Below are 17,178 nucleotides of genomic sequence, written 5' to 3'. Positions count from 1 at the left end.
AAGCAAGCAAGAAGTCAAGGACGTCAACGAAGACTGGAAGTGTGTAGATCAGTCTGCGGAGGAAGCACCCATCAGCAGTCGACAGCGAACGACTGTAGCTGGACAGGAACTGCCAGTGCGCGGGCGTGAGTGGTACAGGTTAGCCGCGGTGCGGTGCTAGCCCTTGAAAGCATCGGAGCGTGGGGTGAACGTTTCATATAGCCGAAGGTGCTGTAGACATGCGGTAGCCGTGCCTCCGCAGCGGCATTGTCCATGACGGAGGTGCACAATCTGAATGGCTGCTTTGTGCAGCAGGCAGCGGACATAGGTAACGCTGATAGCGAGCGTGCTGCCACGAGTGGTTGAAGTTGAAGAACCCAGGTCCTGCATCTCGAGGGCACGGATCAAGTTGATAGAAGGATGATCTTGTTGATACTAGCGTGGACGCAGGAGACGGACACACATGTTGAAGCTCTCGAGTGGCCGATGCCTGCAATGTGCCAATTGCAATGGACCTCTTTCAACTTCTCTGACTTTCATTAAGGTCGATGGATCGGTCGAAGTAGTGTACCTTAAATTCTGGTCGTACGGGGCCATAGTCAGGCCGGCATACAATACACTTGCACTGCACTAGTCAGATCGCACATTGACAACGGCGGCCAGATGCACTTACTTTGCGACTGATACTCGTCGGCACATCATGTTCCATACATACAAGGCCCTACTGCAGCTGCCTGACTTGGGCAAGTGCCTGCGCAACTCGGGTCATCGCGTCTGCAGCTTGCGCAATGAGGTTCGGATCGAGGGTTGGGCCGCCGGAGAGTTGTTTCATGCGTTCAGACAGGGCATGCAATGCAAATTCGAGTGACTGAACAGACTCCTGCACAGCCAGAGAAGAGCTTGTGGTTGGCTGCACGAGGCTGGTCAGACGGAGGCCGACACGTGTATCTCATTCGGCTTACCAGAACGGAAGGCGGTGGCTGATTCAGAATTGCCGGATTGGACGAAAGCGGCTGTATGCCACCACACAGTAGTGATTAATGCTTGTGAATTAGACGATATGCAGTTCCACGAACCGGCAGAGTGGCATGTCTCCGTACCGCCTTCCCCTTGTCAAAGTGAATTGTCGATGTCGATGGGTGCATCTCCATCTGGGGAGCAGAGTCGGGTTGTGCTGGTAGCAGTGGGGGCTGGGGCAACCCCGTAGAACGTTCCGCACCGACGCTGGATGATGGGAAAGGTTGCAAAGGTACTAGACGGGACCCAAAAACTCCGTCTTCGTCAACGTACACCGAACCGCAAATCACACATTCCTATGACCCGCCCTTAACATCACTGGTTTGACAATGCAAGATCTACACGCACCTTTCGGGGGTCTTTCTCACCACCGGCCTTGGGTGGACGCACAAGCGGAATGCCGTAGCAGTCAGAGTTGGGACACTCATCTGCCAACATCGCCCAGCCTTTCAGCATACGTCTTCCGATTTCTGCAGATGCAGTGTCCGATTGCTGTCTCCTTCGCAAAATCTCTCCCATGTCTGCCGGGGGAGCAAACGTCGGCGAGCTTGGTGCTTGCGAGATTTCCGTCGGCGGTGTTGAGGTGCGCGAAGGAATCATGCTCGAGAAGCTGCTGACAGATGATTTCTCGTCGAGCTGTCCGGAGTATGCGCGAGTCGGAGGTGTACGCCCAGATAGTTCGAGACCGGAACGGCTGGAGGATGCAGCGGGAGGGGATGGCGTTGCGTCACAGTTTGCGCAGAAATGCACTGTAGGACCGGAAGGCGAGCGCATGAGGGGAACCCTGGAGCACTTTGAACATATCCTGTCGGTCAATACCTGCGCCGTTGCAAGTGAGCAATCTTTGTAGGAGACATGTGTGTGTGCACTTACCCAGCCTTTGAGCATGTACTCGCCGAGTTTTCCTGAGACATCAATCACGGTGCTCATGCTTTGTTCGACGCAGGGCCAGATTGTGTGAGAGCTGTAGGAGTAGACAGTACAGTCCGAGTGGGAGGCGAGGGCTGGGAGGAGGAACAGAATCGAGATCGCACGAGCGCGCGAGCGAGATCTGTTCCACGTCACCGATCGCTGCAGCCACCTCAGCCACCGCACTGCACCTTCCTCCCGAGTCCACCTGCCGGCAGCCCGACCGTGGAACCTACCCAGCACGGTCTTAACCGCCTCGCCACTGTGCTCAGGTTCCTCAAAGGGGCTCGACGTGCCGGTGTCAGTCAACACTTCTCGTTTGCTATATCGTATGACCGCTTGACGGACCTCTTGCGGCCACGATTTTGACTTGTATTGTACGGCTCTTCATGAAGTGGCCATCGTCCTGGCCGAGATTCATCCTATCCTTGCTGCTTGTTGGCTTGAACTTTCATGCCTGGACGCGTAGTCCGTCTTCAGGTTTCGCGGAGGGCGCAGGGTGGACAAAGGAGAGGAAGCTAGACGCAAGGTACGGGCTTGGCCTCGGTACGTAGAACAGCGCAACCTCATACATCATTAGAGAGCAGGTTCGCTCTTTGTGGTATCATGGATTTGATAACTACATGAAGCATGGTATGTCTTCGTATATCGCGCGTGGTACAACTGCCAAGTATCTAACCGAATAATTAGCATTTCCACTCGATGAGCTGAGACCTCTGTCCTGTAAGGGGCGAGGTCCCGATCCGCTGCACGCTGCAGACATTGCAACAAACGACGTGGACGGCAACTTCTCCGTCACCCTCGTCGATACCCTCGACACCTTCGTGGTGCTTAATGACACCGCGGGCTTCGAGCGCGCCGTGCGGAATACGATCGACTTCGTGCAGTTCGACGTAAACACCAAGCCGCAAGTATTCGAGACCACTATTCGCGTTCTCGGGGGCCTCCTCTCTGGACATTTGTTTGCCAATCAGACCGGTCAGCCTTTCCATCTCCCCTGGTATCGTGGTGAACTCCTCGACTTGGCGCACGACTTGGGGCAGAGGTTGTTGCCTGCATTCATGACACCTACAGGATTGCCTATCGCAAGAGTGCGTATACATTGTGTTTCTCATTTACCGGTATGTTGCTGACAGTCATGTAGGTCAACCTGCGACACGGGCTGCTGAGCACCGAGACGGTAGACACTTGTATGTTTCTCTGTCTCCCTGCCTCGACCCTGCTGTGATAATCATACCAGGTACTGCCGGCGCAGGATCACTCATTCTCGAGTTTGGGTTACTCAGTCGGCTGACTGGGGACGCGCGCTTTGAGAAAGCAGCGTACAAAGCGTTTTTTGCCCTGTGGAACCGCAAGTCAGACCTGGGGCTTGTTGGGAACACCATTAATACATTGACAGGAGTAAGTGATGCATGTCCGGCATACTCTGCGCCATGTCTCACCTAGTTTTCAGTCATGGCTGCGACCCGAAGTGTCCGGCATAGGAGCGGGAATTGATTCCTTCTTTGAATACGCCTTGAAATGGTATATCATGAGTGGTACGTATTGAACAATTTTCTTGTGTACTCTCTCGTTTATCTCGAATCCCAACCCGTCCGTTCATAGGTGAGGTCGAATTCTTGGATGTCTGGCAAGAGGCGTATGCGTCCATCATGCGCTACTCTCGTGCACCAGATGGATTCTGGGTGGTGGTTGATCATTATCTTTCTTGCGAAATGCTGACGCTCGCACGAAGTATCGCAGTGTGAACATTCATACAGTAAGCTGCCATGTGCGACCATCCTGTGGCTCATGATACTAACACCTCCAAAAGGGAGATACGTCTTACAACACATTCGACTCATTATCTGCTTTTTGGCCTGGCCTGCAAGTGCTTGCAGGCGACATCGAGAACGCTATCAAATCGCATCTAACTTGTAAGTGCTGAGTGAAGATGAGCGGATCTGTGATGAGGCGCTGATTACTGAGTAGATTGGAATCTATGGAGAATGCATTCAGGACTACCCGAGGTGTGGGATATGAGCTACCGACAAGCTACCTCGTTACAATATCCCCTCAGACCAGGTGAGCTTAACCCCGTGTATAAAAGGTCTCAACGTACTGAAACGGACCCGAACCAGAGTTTGTAGAGTCGACCTGGTATTTGTATCGCGTAAGTAACAGATTTCATGACGTGTGCCATTCGGCTGATCCATGGATAGGCCACTCGCGACCCATTTTATCTAGACGTCGGGGGACGCATCTTGTATGATCTAATCACACGCAGCAAGGTCGGCTGCGGCCTCGCCAGTATCAAAGACCTGCGGAGTAAAACCCACGAGGATCGCATGGAGTCCTTCGTCTTGTCGGAGACGTTGAAGGTACTGTCTCAGTGTCACAGAAAGAGCTGTCCGGCTGATCGTGTTACAGTACCTGTACTTGCTCTTCGACGAAGACAACCCCGTCCACAGCGACGACTCTAACTACGTCTTCACCACGGAGGGCCACATCCTCTGGCTTGACTCCGCGCACATCCACCCCATGTCTGCTGTCCGCCGGAAGCTCCGCGGCTCGGAGCACCACCACTGCCCCGCGTATGAGCCCCCGCTCGTCGCGTTCGACGATACAGTTATGAATCGCGGGCTGACCGCGGCTTACGCGGGCGCGCGGATGCCGAATACATCCGGGAACTCATCGGGGTGCAGGCGAATGAACATGATATGAAGTGGTGGTCTGAGGGCGGGTGGTGTGAGATTCCGAAGCCGCATCTGTTTGTAAGCACTGGTCCGTGTTCCTATTGGCAACGACTGAGATACGGGTGTTAGTCGTTCGACTTCATTTTGTCCCCCGGAGGACAGCTCGTGCCGGAGGACCCTCATCCGACCGTCGAAAAGATCACGTTCGTCTCAGACGGCTATGTGCTGTACAACGTTACGGGCATCCGTGCACATATCGTGAGCAGACTCGACGGCAAGGGTTACGATATCACTAGGCGTGAGTTCTCCCTACCGGCTTGCGTTCCTGTCTAACTTGAGCCACTCGGAGTTCTCGGTATGCAGTGGGCCCCTTCGCCGTCAAGACGGGCCAGGTAGTGTACGTAAACGACCCGGGACTCGACTGGCACCCTTGGACGTGCATGGCGCTCTCGACCGCGTCAACACACGACGAATACCGGAGGTTGAACTGCGGTTCCACCTCCGTACGTGGACCCGCTCTTCACCTGCAGACCGGCCTCAACGAAGAAGGCCCTATGGACTGTTCGCCACTGCCTCCACAGCACTCTTCGGTGGCGATCCAATGCACTCCGTCATTCGGGACGACTCGCTCTTGCGCTTCGGACACGGCGAAGGTGTCCGTGTCGTGCTCGAGCCGTCCAACTCTCTCGGGTGCGCGCCATACACACGGACGTTTACAGACGAGGCGGTGCTCGTGCATCGCGGTGAATGCACCTTCCTGGAGAACTCGTGAATGCGCGGAAAGCGGGTGCCTGGGTCATCGTCATCAGCAACGAGGACGTGAAATCAACCCTTCTGCGGACGCGGCGACCTGGACGGCGTGGAGGAGCTCATCAGTGACGCTGTCATGGTCGTGCTCAAGCGGACAGCGGCGACGCAGTGTCCACAATGTTGGCGGCCGCGGAGGAGCGGGGATCGGGGAAGTGCTGGTGGCTGTCGAGTCGGAAATACAGGACTATCAGCCTTTGGTGGACCAGTACTTGGAGGACCCTGCCAGGACGCAGGAAGCGGACGCGGACAGAAGCATACCTAGAGACGCCAACCGCATGCTGTATATCAACGGCCATCCACTGATCAATACGAGACTGCTGCATTGAGTACACTGCCTGAGACATCTGGATTCTACCCTCCTAATTAACATGAGAAAAATGCGCATCAGTCGTCCGCTTGGATCATGGAGTAGACGGGTGCGTCGAGTTGCTGGGCACCCTTGAGGAAAGGCAGCTCAATGATGAAGAGGTATTCGAGCACTTTGCCCCCAACCTTGTTGACGAGCTGTCCCGCCGCTTTGGCAGATCCGCCTGGCTGCTCGTGAGCTATACAGAATAAAGCAGCAGAGAACTACACGAACCAGTCGCGATGAGATCATCCACAACTACCACGTTCTGGCCTGCCTTGATCGCCTCTTCTTGCATTTCGAAGGAGTCCTTAGCCGATATCATTTAGTAGAGAACGAATGCGCCATGTTTCGCACTCACTGCACCGTACTCCTTTTCGTACGTCGCTGTCACACATGACCCAGGCAGCTTGCCCTTCTTTCGCACCGGCACAAACGCCGCCCTAGTCTCATCGCAATAATAGGGCCTAGGAGGAACCCCCGCGCATCCAGGCCGACGACGACATCGATCTTCTTCGACGACGACCGCGGGATCGTCTGCGAAGTCAGATGGTGCACGAGGTGTGTTATGAGGGACTCGAAAGCGACGGGATCTCGGAGGATGGGGAATATGTCGAGGAAGTTGACGCCCTAGTACGGAAGATATCATGTTGTGAGACCAGGTCGTTATCCCGCTGGTACATGAAGCTAACCTTCTTGGGGAAGTCAGGATGTACGGTTAAGAGGCTCTTCAGGTGTTCGACGTCTGCCATCTTGCCTTGTGGTGGGAGGTTGGCCGGCTACAGACCAGGACAGATGGCCAGGACAAGATGCGAAATGCACGCAGCCGCCGACATTTTTCTCGTGCGCACTCATGCTCAATAAGGTTCTGGCACTGACATACCGTACAGCTCGGACTCTCAGTGTAGAGGGTGCAGCGATGATCGTGATTGTGGTACAAAACCAGATGGTAACGAATGCTCGGTGCGCAAAATTCACTCAAGCAGAACTGACGACGGTACTGACATGGGTTCAGACATATTCAGTTAGATACGTAAAGTAGTCGCGCCGCGCCACAAACGCGACGCGATCACCGATCATCTACTGCAACTTGAAGCATTCAGCATCCACGACCACTGTCCACAAACACTTGCTTGCGGAATCAGCGCGCACTGCTACCAAATTGCGGAGCTCAGACAGCCGACTGAGCTGCTCTCAGCGACCCAATCAACCTCCAGCAGTCAGAGTCGAATGTTGCCGTTGAATCGGCAACATCTCAAAACTGACTGCCGGGGCTGGTGTGAAATGGCTGACGACCAGCCGTCTGGAACGAATGGCTAGCAGGACTGTCCTGTCAGCCAGCTCTCTTTAAATACCAACCGTCTCCTGTTGGCTCTCTATCTTTCGTTCCACCATCATCCAGCACTTCTTCGCAAGCCGGACAACGCGCACGATGGATCAACTCATACTCTCTCTCGTCATGTCTGTGCTTCTGCATATCGGTCTACCCGAGCTGCTTGGGCATGGTTATCTCGACTTCCTGGGTCTCTTGACGGCTGGTGCTCCTCTTCCGGTTCTTTACTTGGCTTATGGATGCTCGCTTTACTTGTCTGTCTTCCTTGGCTGCCGCGTCGTTCTCGGACGTCTCGAGCTACTGGGCTATCGTACTTCCCGACGGAACGCACGTCGGCGTCGCCCTTACAGAAGGGTCCAAGCCCTCGCAGACATCCTGTGAGCAACATCGGAACTGCTACGGAAGGGAAACACCCTGCTACGGAAGGGAGACACTCTGCTAAGGAAGGGAGACGCCCTGCTACCCAGCCTGTCATCACTGTTCCGTGGAACAAGCCAGGTTTGCGCCTATTCAAGACCGGCCCGAGCAAAGGAGAGCAGGCGCGCCGTCTGCGTGCTGCCCGCGAGGCCTCGCTCAAGCCTCTGCATGACTACTTCCAGTCGCTCAAGCCTACGGTCCCCATTTCTTACGGTGTCCTGACTGACAAGCGCAACGGCTCCCAGTCTGCCACCGTCCCTGTCACTCCTGCGGTCGATGGTGTCTCTGTGAAGCCCACCCTCGACGACGTCTTTACTCAGCCTAAATCGGATGAAGCCTCTTGCAAGCCTGAGCACCAGGAAGCCTCACCCGCCCTCAGTCTGACGCTCCGAAGCCTCGTACCGCTCCCCGTCCACCACACAAGTATCGCATCGCATCGACTCCCGGATACCGTCCATTTAACTTGCACCTCCCGACGTATGCCCCGGACCCGTACTATACCAAAGGAGATCGTCTTTGGGACGCCCAGAAGAAGCTCTACGCTGAACGCCTGGCCAAGAACGCGAGCGCAGTTGCCCAACGTCCTGTCAAGGAAGTTCAGGTCGTCGAAGCGGCACCGAAGCCTGAGGAGGACAACAAGCGTCCTACTACTGTCACCTCTGTCGTCCCTGTCGCCTCTGTCCCTGTTGCTCCCGTTGTTCCTGAGCCCGCCAAGCAGCCCTCCAGAGCGCCGAAGGTCAAGGTCCGCGTCGAGAAGGTCAAGCTCCTCAAGAAGCGGACGCACGCAGTCCTCGAGCGCCAGGCCAAGACGATGTCTCTTCTTGATGCTACCGTCCGCCGCACCAAGAAGGACGAGGCTTCTCCCGAGCGCAAGCGTCGCAGCCCTCTCCGCACTCTGGTTTCGCGAACAAGGCCGTTAAGCGCGTGTACGAGCCCATGGACGTGGACATGTACGACGCGGAGGACCTCATGGACGTCGACCTGCCTGACCCGGTCGACGAGCTCTGCGATCGCTTCGCTACCATTCTCTGAGGCCCTGCGCCGCAGAGAGATTGGGGGAGGGAGGTGGAAGACAGGGAAGGAATGCAAGGGCAACATCATTTTCTATTCGGGTTTTTGGAGATTGGGACACGGTTTCATTTTTCTTACTGCGCATCAGGTGCGATTTTCACACTTCATCTGTCGGAATTGAGGTCCTAACTTCCTAGTAGGATCTTTGATTATGGCATTACGGCATACGGCGGATCGACATAGGACGAGCACTCTAGGATCCGGTCGCACAGTGGGTAGTGTTCGGACACCGCGATGTTCGCCGCGGTAGTCTTGACGTAGCCCACTGTGCGTCTACGGCATGGATCCAGGTGTCGTTGGTTTCCCATTACTGCACGCAGCGGAAGGTGAGCGGCCCATTTTGCCTCGGTGCGGTCTGTGCTGACCTCTGTGGCCCTAGTCGATACGGTTCAGCTTCGACGGACGCACGGCGTGCGACATTCCTACGACGCGGCTCCCCCCGAGGACGACTGTCGTCACAAGCGTAGTGGTTCAGTGTGTACATCAGCGTTGGTACGTCCGCCCGCCTCTACACCAAAGGGAAGGGCTCTGATGGTGTCGTTTACAGCGCGGTCACAGCATGATTACCGGAGCTCCCATATGCGGAGCGGAAAAATCAGCAAGTTCATTCGTGCCGGGCTAGTTGACGGAACGCGGACACTACGACGATGGAAACCTTCCACCTTTGTGCCAGCCAGTGACTCGACGATAGGTAGGTATTGCCTACCTGTGTATGTTCGTTGCTGTTGCTGACTTCAGCAGGTTCTAGGTCCTAGACTCATTTCGACCTCGTCCGTTGTGATTCTCTCGATGCCGCTTCTTCTTCTGCAATCTTCTCTATTTATTTATCTTCATCTAATGGGCATTATATTCTTGCATAATCACACATTCTTATTTGCATGCATCATCCGCGGGACTCACGTCACAGCATCACAAATGTGAAATACGGTCCCCATTCCAGGTCCAGGAGAACGAGCCGCGAGAGCCACAGTCCTGAACGAGGCTACTCATCATGGTGCCTGAACGGAGTAGCAGCGAACAGCCCACGCCGTCTCTCATCCGAGCAATAATGAGCCATCATATCTCGGTGCTAGCCATTTGACTGTCCCTAGCGACGATTCTGCTTCCGGCATGTGTTCATGAACAGGATACATAGCATTGCATGTCATGCACATAGATGTCGTCATACCCACATTGATAATGAGAAAGCATGAATGGATACAAGGTAGACCGAATATGCGACAGCTCAGACCGACTCCAGAATCTCCGGCTCCTTGAAGTCCTTCACGACACGCGTGCCAGTCTCCTGCAAAAGCACGAGTCAATCAAATAAGTCGAGCACACAGATTATGCAACACGTACGTCTGTTGACTCGCCATGGAGCTCAAGCAGTTTCGACATGTCGAACTTAGGTGCCTTCAGGATCTTCGCCTTGTGGACATACACGTTCTGAAGGGGGTAGATACTCCGCGCCGCCTTCTCGATCTCACGACCGATGGCCTCCGGGACGAACTTCTGCACGAGCTCTTTGAGGTCGCACGACGTCGCCTCCCGCGTCATGATCTCGAACATCTTTCTCCGAATCTCCCGGATCTGGCTGGACTGCGCGTACGTCGTCTTGCGCACCTGCGAGGGCCGGCGCTTCGTGAAACCAATCGCGAAGAGGCGGAGGAGGTAGCCGTCGGTCGTCTTCACGTCGACGTGTGCCTCGATGAGGGTCTGCCACTTGCGGACAAGTGACCGGAGCTTGTCCGAGGAGAAGGACATGCCGTGGAAGTTTGTCAAGCAGTTCTTGCCCTGGACCTCGTCGATCCGGAGCTTGATCTTACGGAATGCTTGCTCCTCGTCGTTGTTGAGGTCGGCGAGGGACACCTCGACGATACGGCCCTTGAGCGAGTCGTTTGCGTTTTCTGAACAGAAATGAGGAAGCGCACGACACAAGGACTGAGCGCGACGTACTGAGACCCTGCGACCTGTTCACAAGCGTCTTGCCGACGTTACGCTTCTCGAAGATCGAGGGCGCCTTGATGTCGTACCAGTCTGGTGCGGGTTGAGTACACCAGCATGAGAGAGCATGAGATCTGCAGCGACGTACCCTTCCTGGTGAAGGGGTCGACGACTTTCTTCTTGATACCCTTCTTGCCCTTTGACAAACGCTTGTTCTACAGAGACAGATGTCAGGACTGAGCAGCAGCAACGTTCAGGTAGATTGAACACTGACTTTTCCTACGGCCATGGTGGAGGAGGGGTCGGTTCAGGTGGTAGCGACCGCAGGGGAGGAGAGCACCGGCACTTGGACGGGCTGAGTTTTGGGCGTGGTGCAGCAGCGGTGAGCGCTTGACGCGTACGACCGAGTATGGCTGTGGGAATCCCCGGTGGCTGCGAACCTTACTGTGCAACTGTAACGTTCCTTCCCACGCCACACCTCACGACCTCCTCCCATGTCCGAGTCCTCCTCCCTCTCGCGCGATCAGTTCGAGACGGCGTGCAAAGCCTATATCGCCGAACATGGGACGCGATCTTCTAAAAATGTCTGTACCTCCTCTGTCTATCCGTCGGACTGGACGTGGAGTGAACACCAAGTGCGCAACGCTCACCTGTTGCGTAGCTGTCTCTCTGAGTCGTCTCAGTTTGTTCCCGCGCTAGGCTATATGTCTCGCTCCGTGCCGTTATCATTCAAGGCTTCTGAGGTGCTACCGTTCGACAAGGAAGACGATTGTGGACATGTGCCGGATGAATGTGAGGATGAAGCAACAGCCCCGGTGTCCAGGAAGGCTCTAACGTGCACACAATCCGTGGTGTACTCCCCAACATACCGGGTACCTGCGTTCTACTTCACTGTTCATCACAGCAGTAGGTCTTCCTCCTCCAGCTGATCTTCTTATATGCCTTCAACCTCTCAACAGATGGCGTACCTCTCAGTCTGACTGAGATGATGGCTTCATCTTTATTGCGATCGCACGCTGTTCCCAAACCCGACGCAACGACATTTGCGCTCTCTGAGCAGGGCGCCTCCTTCCCGCTTCTCTCCCAAGGCGACCACCCCGTCCTTGGAACACCCGCTTGGTACTTCCATCCATGCCATACCCCAGAGGCGGTGGGTGAGGTTATGTCTGAAGTGCACAAGAAGGATGGACTGAAGAACAGGTGCTTGTACGTTGGTTGGAAATATGGTTCATGGTTGTTGGTCAGATCGTTGATCTCCATTGAGGACTCCTGTTGTGTGTGGTACATGCTCTGAGCTTGAGTCGTGTCTTCTGGTACTTTAGTACGCTCTGCTGTGCCTTGCCGTTATCTGGGAGCGTCTGCCTTCAATCCACCATGTTGTCTAACAGGCATCCGTCTGTATAGCTCGCGCGAAGTCGCCGTCGGATTGTCCGGCCGGTTCATTTGTGCCAGAGTTGTGCATCCGGCGTCTTACCGGGGCCTCCCCCGCATTTTGTGTTGCCTCGAAAGCACATGATCCCCGCAACCGCGATCCGGCGAAAGCAGCCTCGGTCATGGGACAAATTGGCTCGCCGACACTGTTTATAAGAAGCCTGAGGCTGTTCGAGGAAGTGGTCTCACATCCTACAGACGCGACCGGCAAGCCTCGCGCATTTACGAGTGGTACGATTGGCAAGTGATCAGATAGGGCGATTGGTCGGCTCATTCCACTAGCGAGTGGCATATAAACACTACAAATTGTTTCAAACATGCTAGCTGTACGCCTCGCGTCCTCCCCCTCTTCCTCCATCTCTGCTTCACGCCGTCTCGCCTCCTTTGTTCGCCATATGGTGCGTAGAGAGAATGCTCCTCTGATGACCCTGGCTGACTCCGCCGTTTTAGTCTTCTCACGAAGTTGTTATTGTCTCTGCTTCGCGCACCCCTGTCGGCTCCTTCAATGGCACGCTGAAGGCCCTGACCGCCCCTCAGCTCGGTGCCATCGCCCTCAAGCATGCGATTGAGAAGTCGAAGGTTAACCCGGACCTCATTGAGGAGCTCTACTACGGCAATGTCGTCCAGGCCGGCGTTGGCCAGTCGCCTGCACGCCAAGTTGCGCTCAACGCGGCATGAGCTCGAAGTCAGACGCGACGACTGTAACAAGGTCTGCGCGAGCGGTATGAAGGCGGTCATGCTGCAGCGCAGAGCATCCAGACGGGTACAAGAGTGTGGTTGCTGCCGGTGGTATGGAGAGCATGAGCAATGCACCGTGCGTACTATCCAGCTCGTCATAATTGCCAAGGCTGACACGGTCGCTCAAACGCCTTCTAGATTCCTCCTTCCCCGCCAGAACCCCGCATTTGGCAAGTTCGAGACTAAGGACTCCCTGCAGACGGACGGGCTCTGGGATGTCTACAACGATTTCGCAATGGGCAACTGCGGCGAGGCGGCAGCGGAGAAACACCAGATCACTCGCGAGTCGCAGGATGCACACGCTATCGAGTCCTTCCGCCGTGCCGAGCGCGCATGGAAGGCGGGCGCGTTTGACGCGGAGATTGCGCCCGTGACGATCAAGGGCAAGAAGGGCGACACCATTGTTGCGGAGGACGAGCAGTACAAGCGCGTCATCTACGAGAAGATCCCCACCCTCAACGCTGCATTCAAGAAGGGTGGAACGATCACACCCGCAAACTCATCACCACTGAACGACGGCGCATCTGCTCTGATCCTCATGTCTGCAGAGAAGGCGAAGGAGCTTGGTGTACAGCCTATTGCGAAGATCATCTGTACGTACCAACATTCTTTCATGTATTTCGATCTTGACTTGGGTGCACAGCCTACGCGGATGCTGGCCTTGACCCCATTGACTTCCCCATCGCCCCTACCGTCGCGCTCCCCAAGGCGCTCGAACGGGCAAACCTCAAGCTCGAGGACATCTCCCTCTTCGAGATCAACGAGGCGTTCTCCGCGGTCGTCCGGATAGCCGAGAAGGTGCTCGGCATCGACCCTGCAAAGATTAACGTTAACGGGTACGTCTTGTCCTTGACTTCGATGGATATGGGCTGACGACGCGTTACAGTGGTGCGGTCGCGCTGGGTCACGCCATTGGCAATTCTGGCTCGCGTATCATTGTGTCCCTCATCCATGCGCTGAAGTCGGGTGAGTACGGCGCGGCGGGTGTTTGCAACGGCGGTGGTGCCGCGTCTGCGGTCGTCATCCAGAAGTTGTAGAGCCTTGCGTCGGACTATAGGGATGTTTCGGATGGGGGCCTGATCTGTACTTGCATTGCTATCATGTTTTTCGCTTAAGATGCAAAACGCTCATAATCGCATTGCTGCCGTGTTGCACTGCATGACTGGAATACCGTTGAGGCAGGTTTGCACGGTTCTTCTTAGGCTTCATTGAAGGACCAAGTATACGGAGGATTAGGCGCGGTCCCGTGACTGACGCACGTAGATCGAGATCCGCGCGGTCGCAGTGATGGGTGTTGTGGCTTGTCCTGCCGCTTTGTCTTCGTACGACCGTCTTTCAGTACGGCAAAGCAACTGTTTGCCCCTACGTACACGCCATATGTCTGATCATCTGAGGCAATCTTCAGTACGAGGACTGCCAGGCTCTCCAGGACGTCCTTCTCCCCTCTCGCGGCCACACTGGCCTTGGTCGACCTACACGCACCGCTCGGCTTCGTCTTCTACCTCTGTGTTCTCTTCAAGTGGCTCCAACTCGGGTGGGCAAGGCTGGGAGTCCAGCTCGTCCGTGTCCACGCCTACCGTTCTCGTGTCCACACCTGCGGGTGGCAGGCGCAACTCGACCCTTTCAGGCTTGTCGTACCAAGCCCAGATGCCGGAGGAGCTGAGCACTAGACAGTGGTCATTCACTGTAAGCACATGCACCTAGATGTCGTTCCTATCGATTGACACTTGACTTCTCGGTGCAGGCGTTCGAATGGGTGGTGCGGGACGTACACCGATTGAGGGACTTCGTGGAAAGTCCAGACGCCTCCGATGATGTTGCGGGCGAAGCAGAGGAAGGGGAAGGAACATCACCTGATGCAGATGACTTTGAGGTCTTGAAAGAAGCCCCCATCATTGGAGACGGGAAATTCAAGCTGGAAATTGGCACGTCCTACCATTGAACAGAGTCTGCTAAGTTAACCTGACGTCCACAGCTAAAATCCCCGCTCCTGACACTACTGATCTCGCAACATCGTCGGGCTTGCGAAGCCACCTGCCGGTATTGTCGCTGTATGTTACTTCACTCATGGTCGACAACACAGACTACGAGATGTCGACGTCAATGTTCGCGGCCATCAAATGTCAGGATGACCGAGCAGGCGAACGCGGTGCACGCGCCGACTGGGCTTGGGAATACTGGCACAATGGCTGGGTCTTCCGACAGGAGAGCGAGGTTTGGGGTGAGTATCTATATGCCTTCTGGAATTGCGTTCACCGTGTCTGACATGCATCTCGTGTCGTACAGAATGTCCGTTGCCTCCCTTGTCGTCTCTGCTCGAGAACCCGCGAATCAGAGAGACGGACTCGTTTGTTATATGCGTACAGATGCACACACCTGCCGGGCCTTTCTTCCCACAGCAGCCATCTGCGTATTATGTGCCGCGTGACCTGCTGGAGGGCCTTGAGGCGTCATTGGATAATCCGAGTGAGTCGCTACTTCGATCACATGGCATCCAATGCTCATCAGCTTGCATAGACACTGGTGACGTTCAGTTTGTTTGTCTCGAGCGTCGCGATGCGCAAGAAGCGATAGCTGAGCAAGAGCCACCTACACCAAGCACAGCAGGCTCCTCGAGCCACACGTCATCAGCCTCGCATACGGCAGGACCGCAGACCATAGCGAGGAAACGTATCATTTGGGCGCATGCAGACATCCTGATCAGGCGGTCTGAGTATTTCGCGACAATGCTTGGTTCATCGTTCCTTGAGAACAGTTCCGCGGTCTTGCACCCCGGCGAGCGCAAGATCTACAGCGTCGTCGTCGAGGAAGCCGATTTCGTGACGATATACTGGCTGCTCAAGTTCGTGTATGCCAATTGGCTCCTCTTCCGGAAGGAAGACGATCCCAGAGAGGCGGTGGACGGCATTGGTGCAGGCTGGAGTGCACGAGGCGTCAGCACGCCTGGCTCTCCGGACGAGTGGGAATGGAAGACTTTCTCAAAGGGTTCGCCTCCCGAGTTCGCCGGCGTGAGCGACGCACGGAGTGTTACCAGCGCGGAGAGCGCACGTTCAAACGGCGGGAAGAGTGTCAGCCCACAGTCAAAGGATAAACGGTTATTCGACTCGAGGCAGAGCTCAGGCCCTGTGCCAACAACACCCTCGAGGAGCACGGCGGCGACCAAAACTTCCGCTACCTCGTCTCGTTCTCCGGCGACCCAGCCGCGACGCTCGGGCACATCCTCCACACCTGGTGGCCCGAATACGCTGACCGTATCTCCGTCGGCTCCAGCCGCTCCCTCCTCACGCGGCGCAAAGGCCGTGCCCGTTCCGATCTCGCCATCCGGCGGTACCTTCGTGACGCCTCCCCACTACCCGATCTCTCCGCGCCAGCAACGCCAAAGGTCTCACCCGCCCGCCGCATCCACGCCTGATCCTCACCCGCACCCGACGCCCTCTCCACCGCCCGCATCTGCGTTGTCGATGTACCAGGTTGCTCACAGGTATGGGATGCCGGGGCTTGCCTCGCTGGCGATGGAGCATATCATGTCCACGGTCACACCTCAGTCGAGCTTCCCTGTACTGCTCGCGACGTCAGCTTGGGACGAGCTGCATTCCTTTGTGGAGGTACTTCATCGTCTGGATTTTTGTCATAGTGAGAAGGTGACTCGCCGTTCACAGGATTATGTCGTCGATAAGTGGGAAGAAGTCTCAGTCTCCGAGGAGTTTGAGCGTTGCTGTGAGGAAGTGGCGGGTGGAGAGTATGTGCTACATCCTTCGTCAATGCCGCGTACGCTAACCTGGTGCGCAGATGGGGCCCGGAAGGCGGCAAGACTCTTATGGCCCTTTTCCGGCGGCTACGCTCTCCGGTTGTCAATGTAACAGCTTGAACATGTCGCATTAGTCCTTTTGTCCGATGAATCACTGTACCACTATTGTACCTCGCTCGCATCCCTCCTGCATTGATACCGTGGATTTCTCATATTTTGATGATTCTGTGTACATATATTCTAAGGTCAACGCTTTGAGAACGAGACATCGGTGTGTACAATCGTGAAGAAATAAGGTCTAGCAGGGACGATTCAACTGAAACGACAGTGGAAACAATTCTGCAGTAGCATGCCAGTCAATCTCACTCCCTGCGATTACTAATGGTCCAGTGACTTCAATTCGTGTCTGCCAGTGAGGAAGCGTAACTTCGCTAAGGAGAAGCACTCACCGTGCCCATGTCATACTACATGAGGTCTATTAGGGTCTATCTGATATTACCCCGTTCACGTCGACCGCCATGTATGCGCGCATCCGAATAAGCAACGCACTGCCAGGTGACCCAAGTTCACTTCGACAACCCAACGACAGGCGGAGGAGCTTCCGTTCCTGGGTACGAAGCTGGCAGTGATAATCGGTGCGAACCTGAACCAGCGTCCGACTCCCCAATTGTGCGCCTCGAATGTTACGCGCGTCACCCTACCACTGAATTGGAACTTCCCATGCGTGGGTCACCCCTGCCGGCCTACCGCCCCACTTCTCAATAGATTCATGGCAGCG

General features: G+C 55.5%; 8 protein-coding genes across 8 annotated transcripts; 5 read left to right on the top strand and 3 right to left on the bottom strand.

Annotated features, from left to right (window-relative positions):
• Positions 1-788: 788 nt before the first annotated feature.
• On the bottom strand, positions 789-2,030 carry B0H18DRAFT_22300 (uncharacterized protein). The gene is made up of 3 exons (XM_048037195.1): positions 1,345-2,030; positions 942-1,292; positions 789-889 (listed from the first exon to the last, which is right to left on the bottom strand). Exons 1-2 carry the CDS (start codon positions 1,924-1,926, stop codon positions 1,017-1,019), a joined length of 858 nt encoding a protein of 285 aa, XP_047901469.1. The 5' UTR covers positions 1,927-2,030; the 3' UTR covers positions 789-889; positions 942-1,016.
• Positions 2,031-2,294: 264 nt separating this feature from the next.
• Positions 2,295-5,716, top strand: B0H18DRAFT_1081235 (glycoside hydrolase; the record flags this gene model as incomplete). The annotated part of the gene is made up of 18 exons (XM_048031359.1): positions 2,295-2,434; positions 2,465-2,538; positions 2,596-2,996; positions 3,050-3,095; positions 3,146-3,306; positions 3,359-3,443; positions 3,511-3,590; positions 3,641-3,664; positions 3,719-3,821; positions 3,877-3,969; positions 4,026-4,057; positions 4,107-4,265; positions 4,315-4,512; positions 4,590-4,658; positions 4,710-4,878; positions 4,944-5,016; positions 5,130-5,348; positions 5,500-5,716. The coding sequence occupies 18 exons, from the start codon at positions 2,295-2,297 to the stop codon at positions 5,714-5,716; spliced, it is 2,343 nt and encodes a 780-aa protein (XP_047901468.1).
• A 6-nt stretch (positions 5,717-5,722) lies between these two features.
• On the bottom strand, positions 5,723-6,684 carry B0H18DRAFT_968164 (phosphoribosyltransferase-like protein). The gene is made up of 6 exons (XM_048043477.1): positions 6,627-6,684; positions 6,429-6,579; positions 6,215-6,366; positions 6,098-6,179; positions 5,971-6,046; positions 5,723-5,920 (listed from the first exon to the last, which is right to left on the bottom strand). The coding sequence occupies exons 2-6, from the start codon at positions 6,486-6,488 to the stop codon at positions 5,775-5,777; spliced, it is 516 nt and encodes a 171-aa protein (XP_047901467.1). The 5' UTR covers positions 6,489-6,579; positions 6,627-6,684; the 3' UTR covers positions 5,723-5,774.
• A 511-nt stretch (positions 6,685-7,195) lies between these two features.
• Positions 7,196-8,518, top strand: B0H18DRAFT_1112778 (uncharacterized protein; the record flags this gene model as incomplete). Its single annotated transcript, XM_048032864.1, has 4 exons — positions 7,196-7,400; positions 7,475-7,794; positions 7,866-8,318; positions 8,369-8,518. 4 exons carry the CDS (start codon positions 7,196-7,198, stop codon positions 8,516-8,518), a joined length of 1,128 nt encoding a protein of 375 aa, XP_047901466.1.
• Positions 8,519-9,444: 926 nt separating this feature from the next.
• Positions 9,445-10,969, bottom strand: B0H18DRAFT_968159 (40S ribosomal protein S3A). Its single transcript, XM_048043476.1, has 5 exons — positions 10,758-10,969; positions 10,632-10,698; positions 10,496-10,576; positions 9,899-10,446; positions 9,445-9,842 (listed from the first exon to the last, which is right to left on the bottom strand). The coding sequence occupies exons 1-5, from the start codon at positions 10,770-10,772 to the stop codon at positions 9,783-9,785; spliced, it is 771 nt and encodes a 256-aa protein (XP_047901465.1). The 5' UTR covers positions 10,773-10,969; the 3' UTR covers positions 9,445-9,782.
• Positions 10,940-11,929, top strand: B0H18DRAFT_22127 (uncharacterized protein). The gene is made up of 3 exons (XM_048037186.1): positions 10,940-11,118; positions 11,167-11,389; positions 11,443-11,929. Exons 1-3 carry the CDS (start codon positions 10,978-10,980, stop codon positions 11,775-11,777), a joined length of 699 nt encoding a protein of 232 aa, XP_047901464.1. The 5' UTR covers positions 10,940-10,977; the 3' UTR covers positions 11,778-11,929.
• A 12-nt stretch (positions 11,930-11,941) lies between these two features.
• Positions 11,942-13,811, top strand: B0H18DRAFT_968153 (thiolase-like protein). The gene is made up of 8 exons (XM_048043475.1): positions 11,942-12,145; positions 12,197-12,312; positions 12,365-12,571; positions 12,624-12,636; positions 12,660-12,685; positions 12,744-13,245; positions 13,296-13,488; positions 13,539-13,811. The coding sequence occupies exons 2-8, from the start codon at positions 12,232-12,234 to the stop codon at positions 13,687-13,689; spliced, it is 1,173 nt and encodes a 390-aa protein (XP_047901463.1). The 5' UTR covers positions 11,942-12,145; positions 12,197-12,231; the 3' UTR covers positions 13,690-13,811.
• Positions 13,812-13,957: 146 nt separating this feature from the next.
• B0H18DRAFT_968149 (uncharacterized protein) lies at positions 13,958-16,664 on the top strand. Its single transcript, XM_048043474.1, has 7 exons — positions 13,958-14,338; positions 14,397-14,577; positions 14,628-14,873; positions 14,939-15,118; positions 15,170-16,257; positions 16,312-16,391; positions 16,442-16,664. The coding sequence occupies exons 1-7, from the start codon at positions 14,030-14,032 to the stop codon at positions 16,518-16,520; spliced, it is 2,163 nt and encodes a 720-aa protein (XP_047901462.1). The 5' UTR covers positions 13,958-14,029; the 3' UTR covers positions 16,521-16,664.
• Positions 16,665-17,178: the final 514 nt, after the last annotated feature.

This window comes from Fomitopsis serialis (genome assembly GCF_022376445.1).
Source record: "Fomitopsis serialis strain Sig1Antser10 chromosome Unknown B0H18scaffold_1, whole genome shotgun sequence".
In the NCBI taxonomy this organism is placed as follows: domain Eukaryota; kingdom Fungi; phylum Basidiomycota; class Agaricomycetes; order Polyporales; family Fomitopsidaceae; genus Fomitopsis; species Fomitopsis serialis.
Note: the sequence above shows the minus strand (reverse complement) of the source record. Positions and strands in the feature narration are given on the sequence as shown.

Coding starts and splice junctions, on each gene's coding strand:
- B0H18DRAFT_968153 (XM_048043475.1), top strand. CDS start 12,232: ATGCTAGCTGTACGCCTCGCGTCCTCCCCCTCTTCCTCCATCTCTGCT. Junction 12,313..12,364: donor CCTCCTTTGTTCGCCATATG/GTGCGTAGAGAG, acceptor CCGCCGTTTTAG/TCTTCTCACGAAGTTGTTAT. Junction 13,246..13,295: donor GCCTATTGCGAAGATCATCT/GTACGTACCAAC, acceptor TTGGGTGCACAG/CCTACGCGGATGCTGGCCTT.
- B0H18DRAFT_22127 (XM_048037186.1), top strand. CDS start 10,978: ATGTCCGAGTCCTCCTCCCTCTCGCGCGATCAGTTCGAGACGGCGTGC. Junction 11,119..11,166: donor GGACGTGGAGTGAACACCAA/GTGCGCAACGCT, acceptor GAGTCGTCTCAG/TTTGTTCCCGCGCTAGGCTA. Junction 11,390..11,442: donor CTTCACTGTTCATCACAGCA/GTAGGTCTTCCT, acceptor ACCTCTCAACAG/ATGGCGTACCTCTCAGTCTG.
- B0H18DRAFT_968159 (XM_048043476.1), bottom strand. Junction 10,577..10,631: donor CGACCCCTTCACCAGGAAGG/GTACGTCGCTGC, acceptor AACCCGCACCAG/ACTGGTACGACATCAAGGCG. Junction 10,447..10,495: donor GAACAGGTCGCAGGGTCTCA/GTACGTCGCGCT, acceptor ATTTCTGTTCAG/AAAACGCAAACGACTCGCTC.
- B0H18DRAFT_968149 (XM_048043474.1), top strand. CDS start 14,030: ATGTCTGATCATCTGAGGCAATCTTCAGTACGAGGACTGCCAGGCTCT. Junction 14,874..14,938: donor ACAGGAGAGCGAGGTTTGGG/GTGAGTATCTAT, acceptor CGTGTCGTACAG/AATGTCCGTTGCCTCCCTTG. Junction 16,392..16,441: donor GAGGAAGTGGCGGGTGGAGA/GTATGTGCTACA, acceptor CCTGGTGCGCAG/ATGGGGCCCGGAAGGCGGCA.
- B0H18DRAFT_22300 (XM_048037195.1), bottom strand. CDS start 1,926: ATGAGCACCGTGATTGATGTCTCAGGAAAACTCGGCGAGTACATGCTC. Junction 1,293..1,344: donor GTGAGAAAGACCCCCGAAAG/GTGCGTGTAGAT, acceptor GGCGGGTCATAG/GAATGTGTGATTTGCGGTTC.
- B0H18DRAFT_968164 (XM_048043477.1), bottom strand. CDS start 6,488: ATGGCAGACGTCGAACACCTGAAGAGCCTCTTAACCGTACATCCTGAC. Junction 6,180..6,214: donor GTCGGCCTGGATGCGCGGGG/GTTCCTCCTAGG, acceptor CGATGAGACTAG/GGCGGCGTTTGTGCCGGTGC. Junction 6,047..6,097: donor ACGAAAAGGAGTACGGTGCA/GTGAGTGCGAAA, acceptor ATATCGGCTAAG/GACTCCTTCGAAATGCAAGA.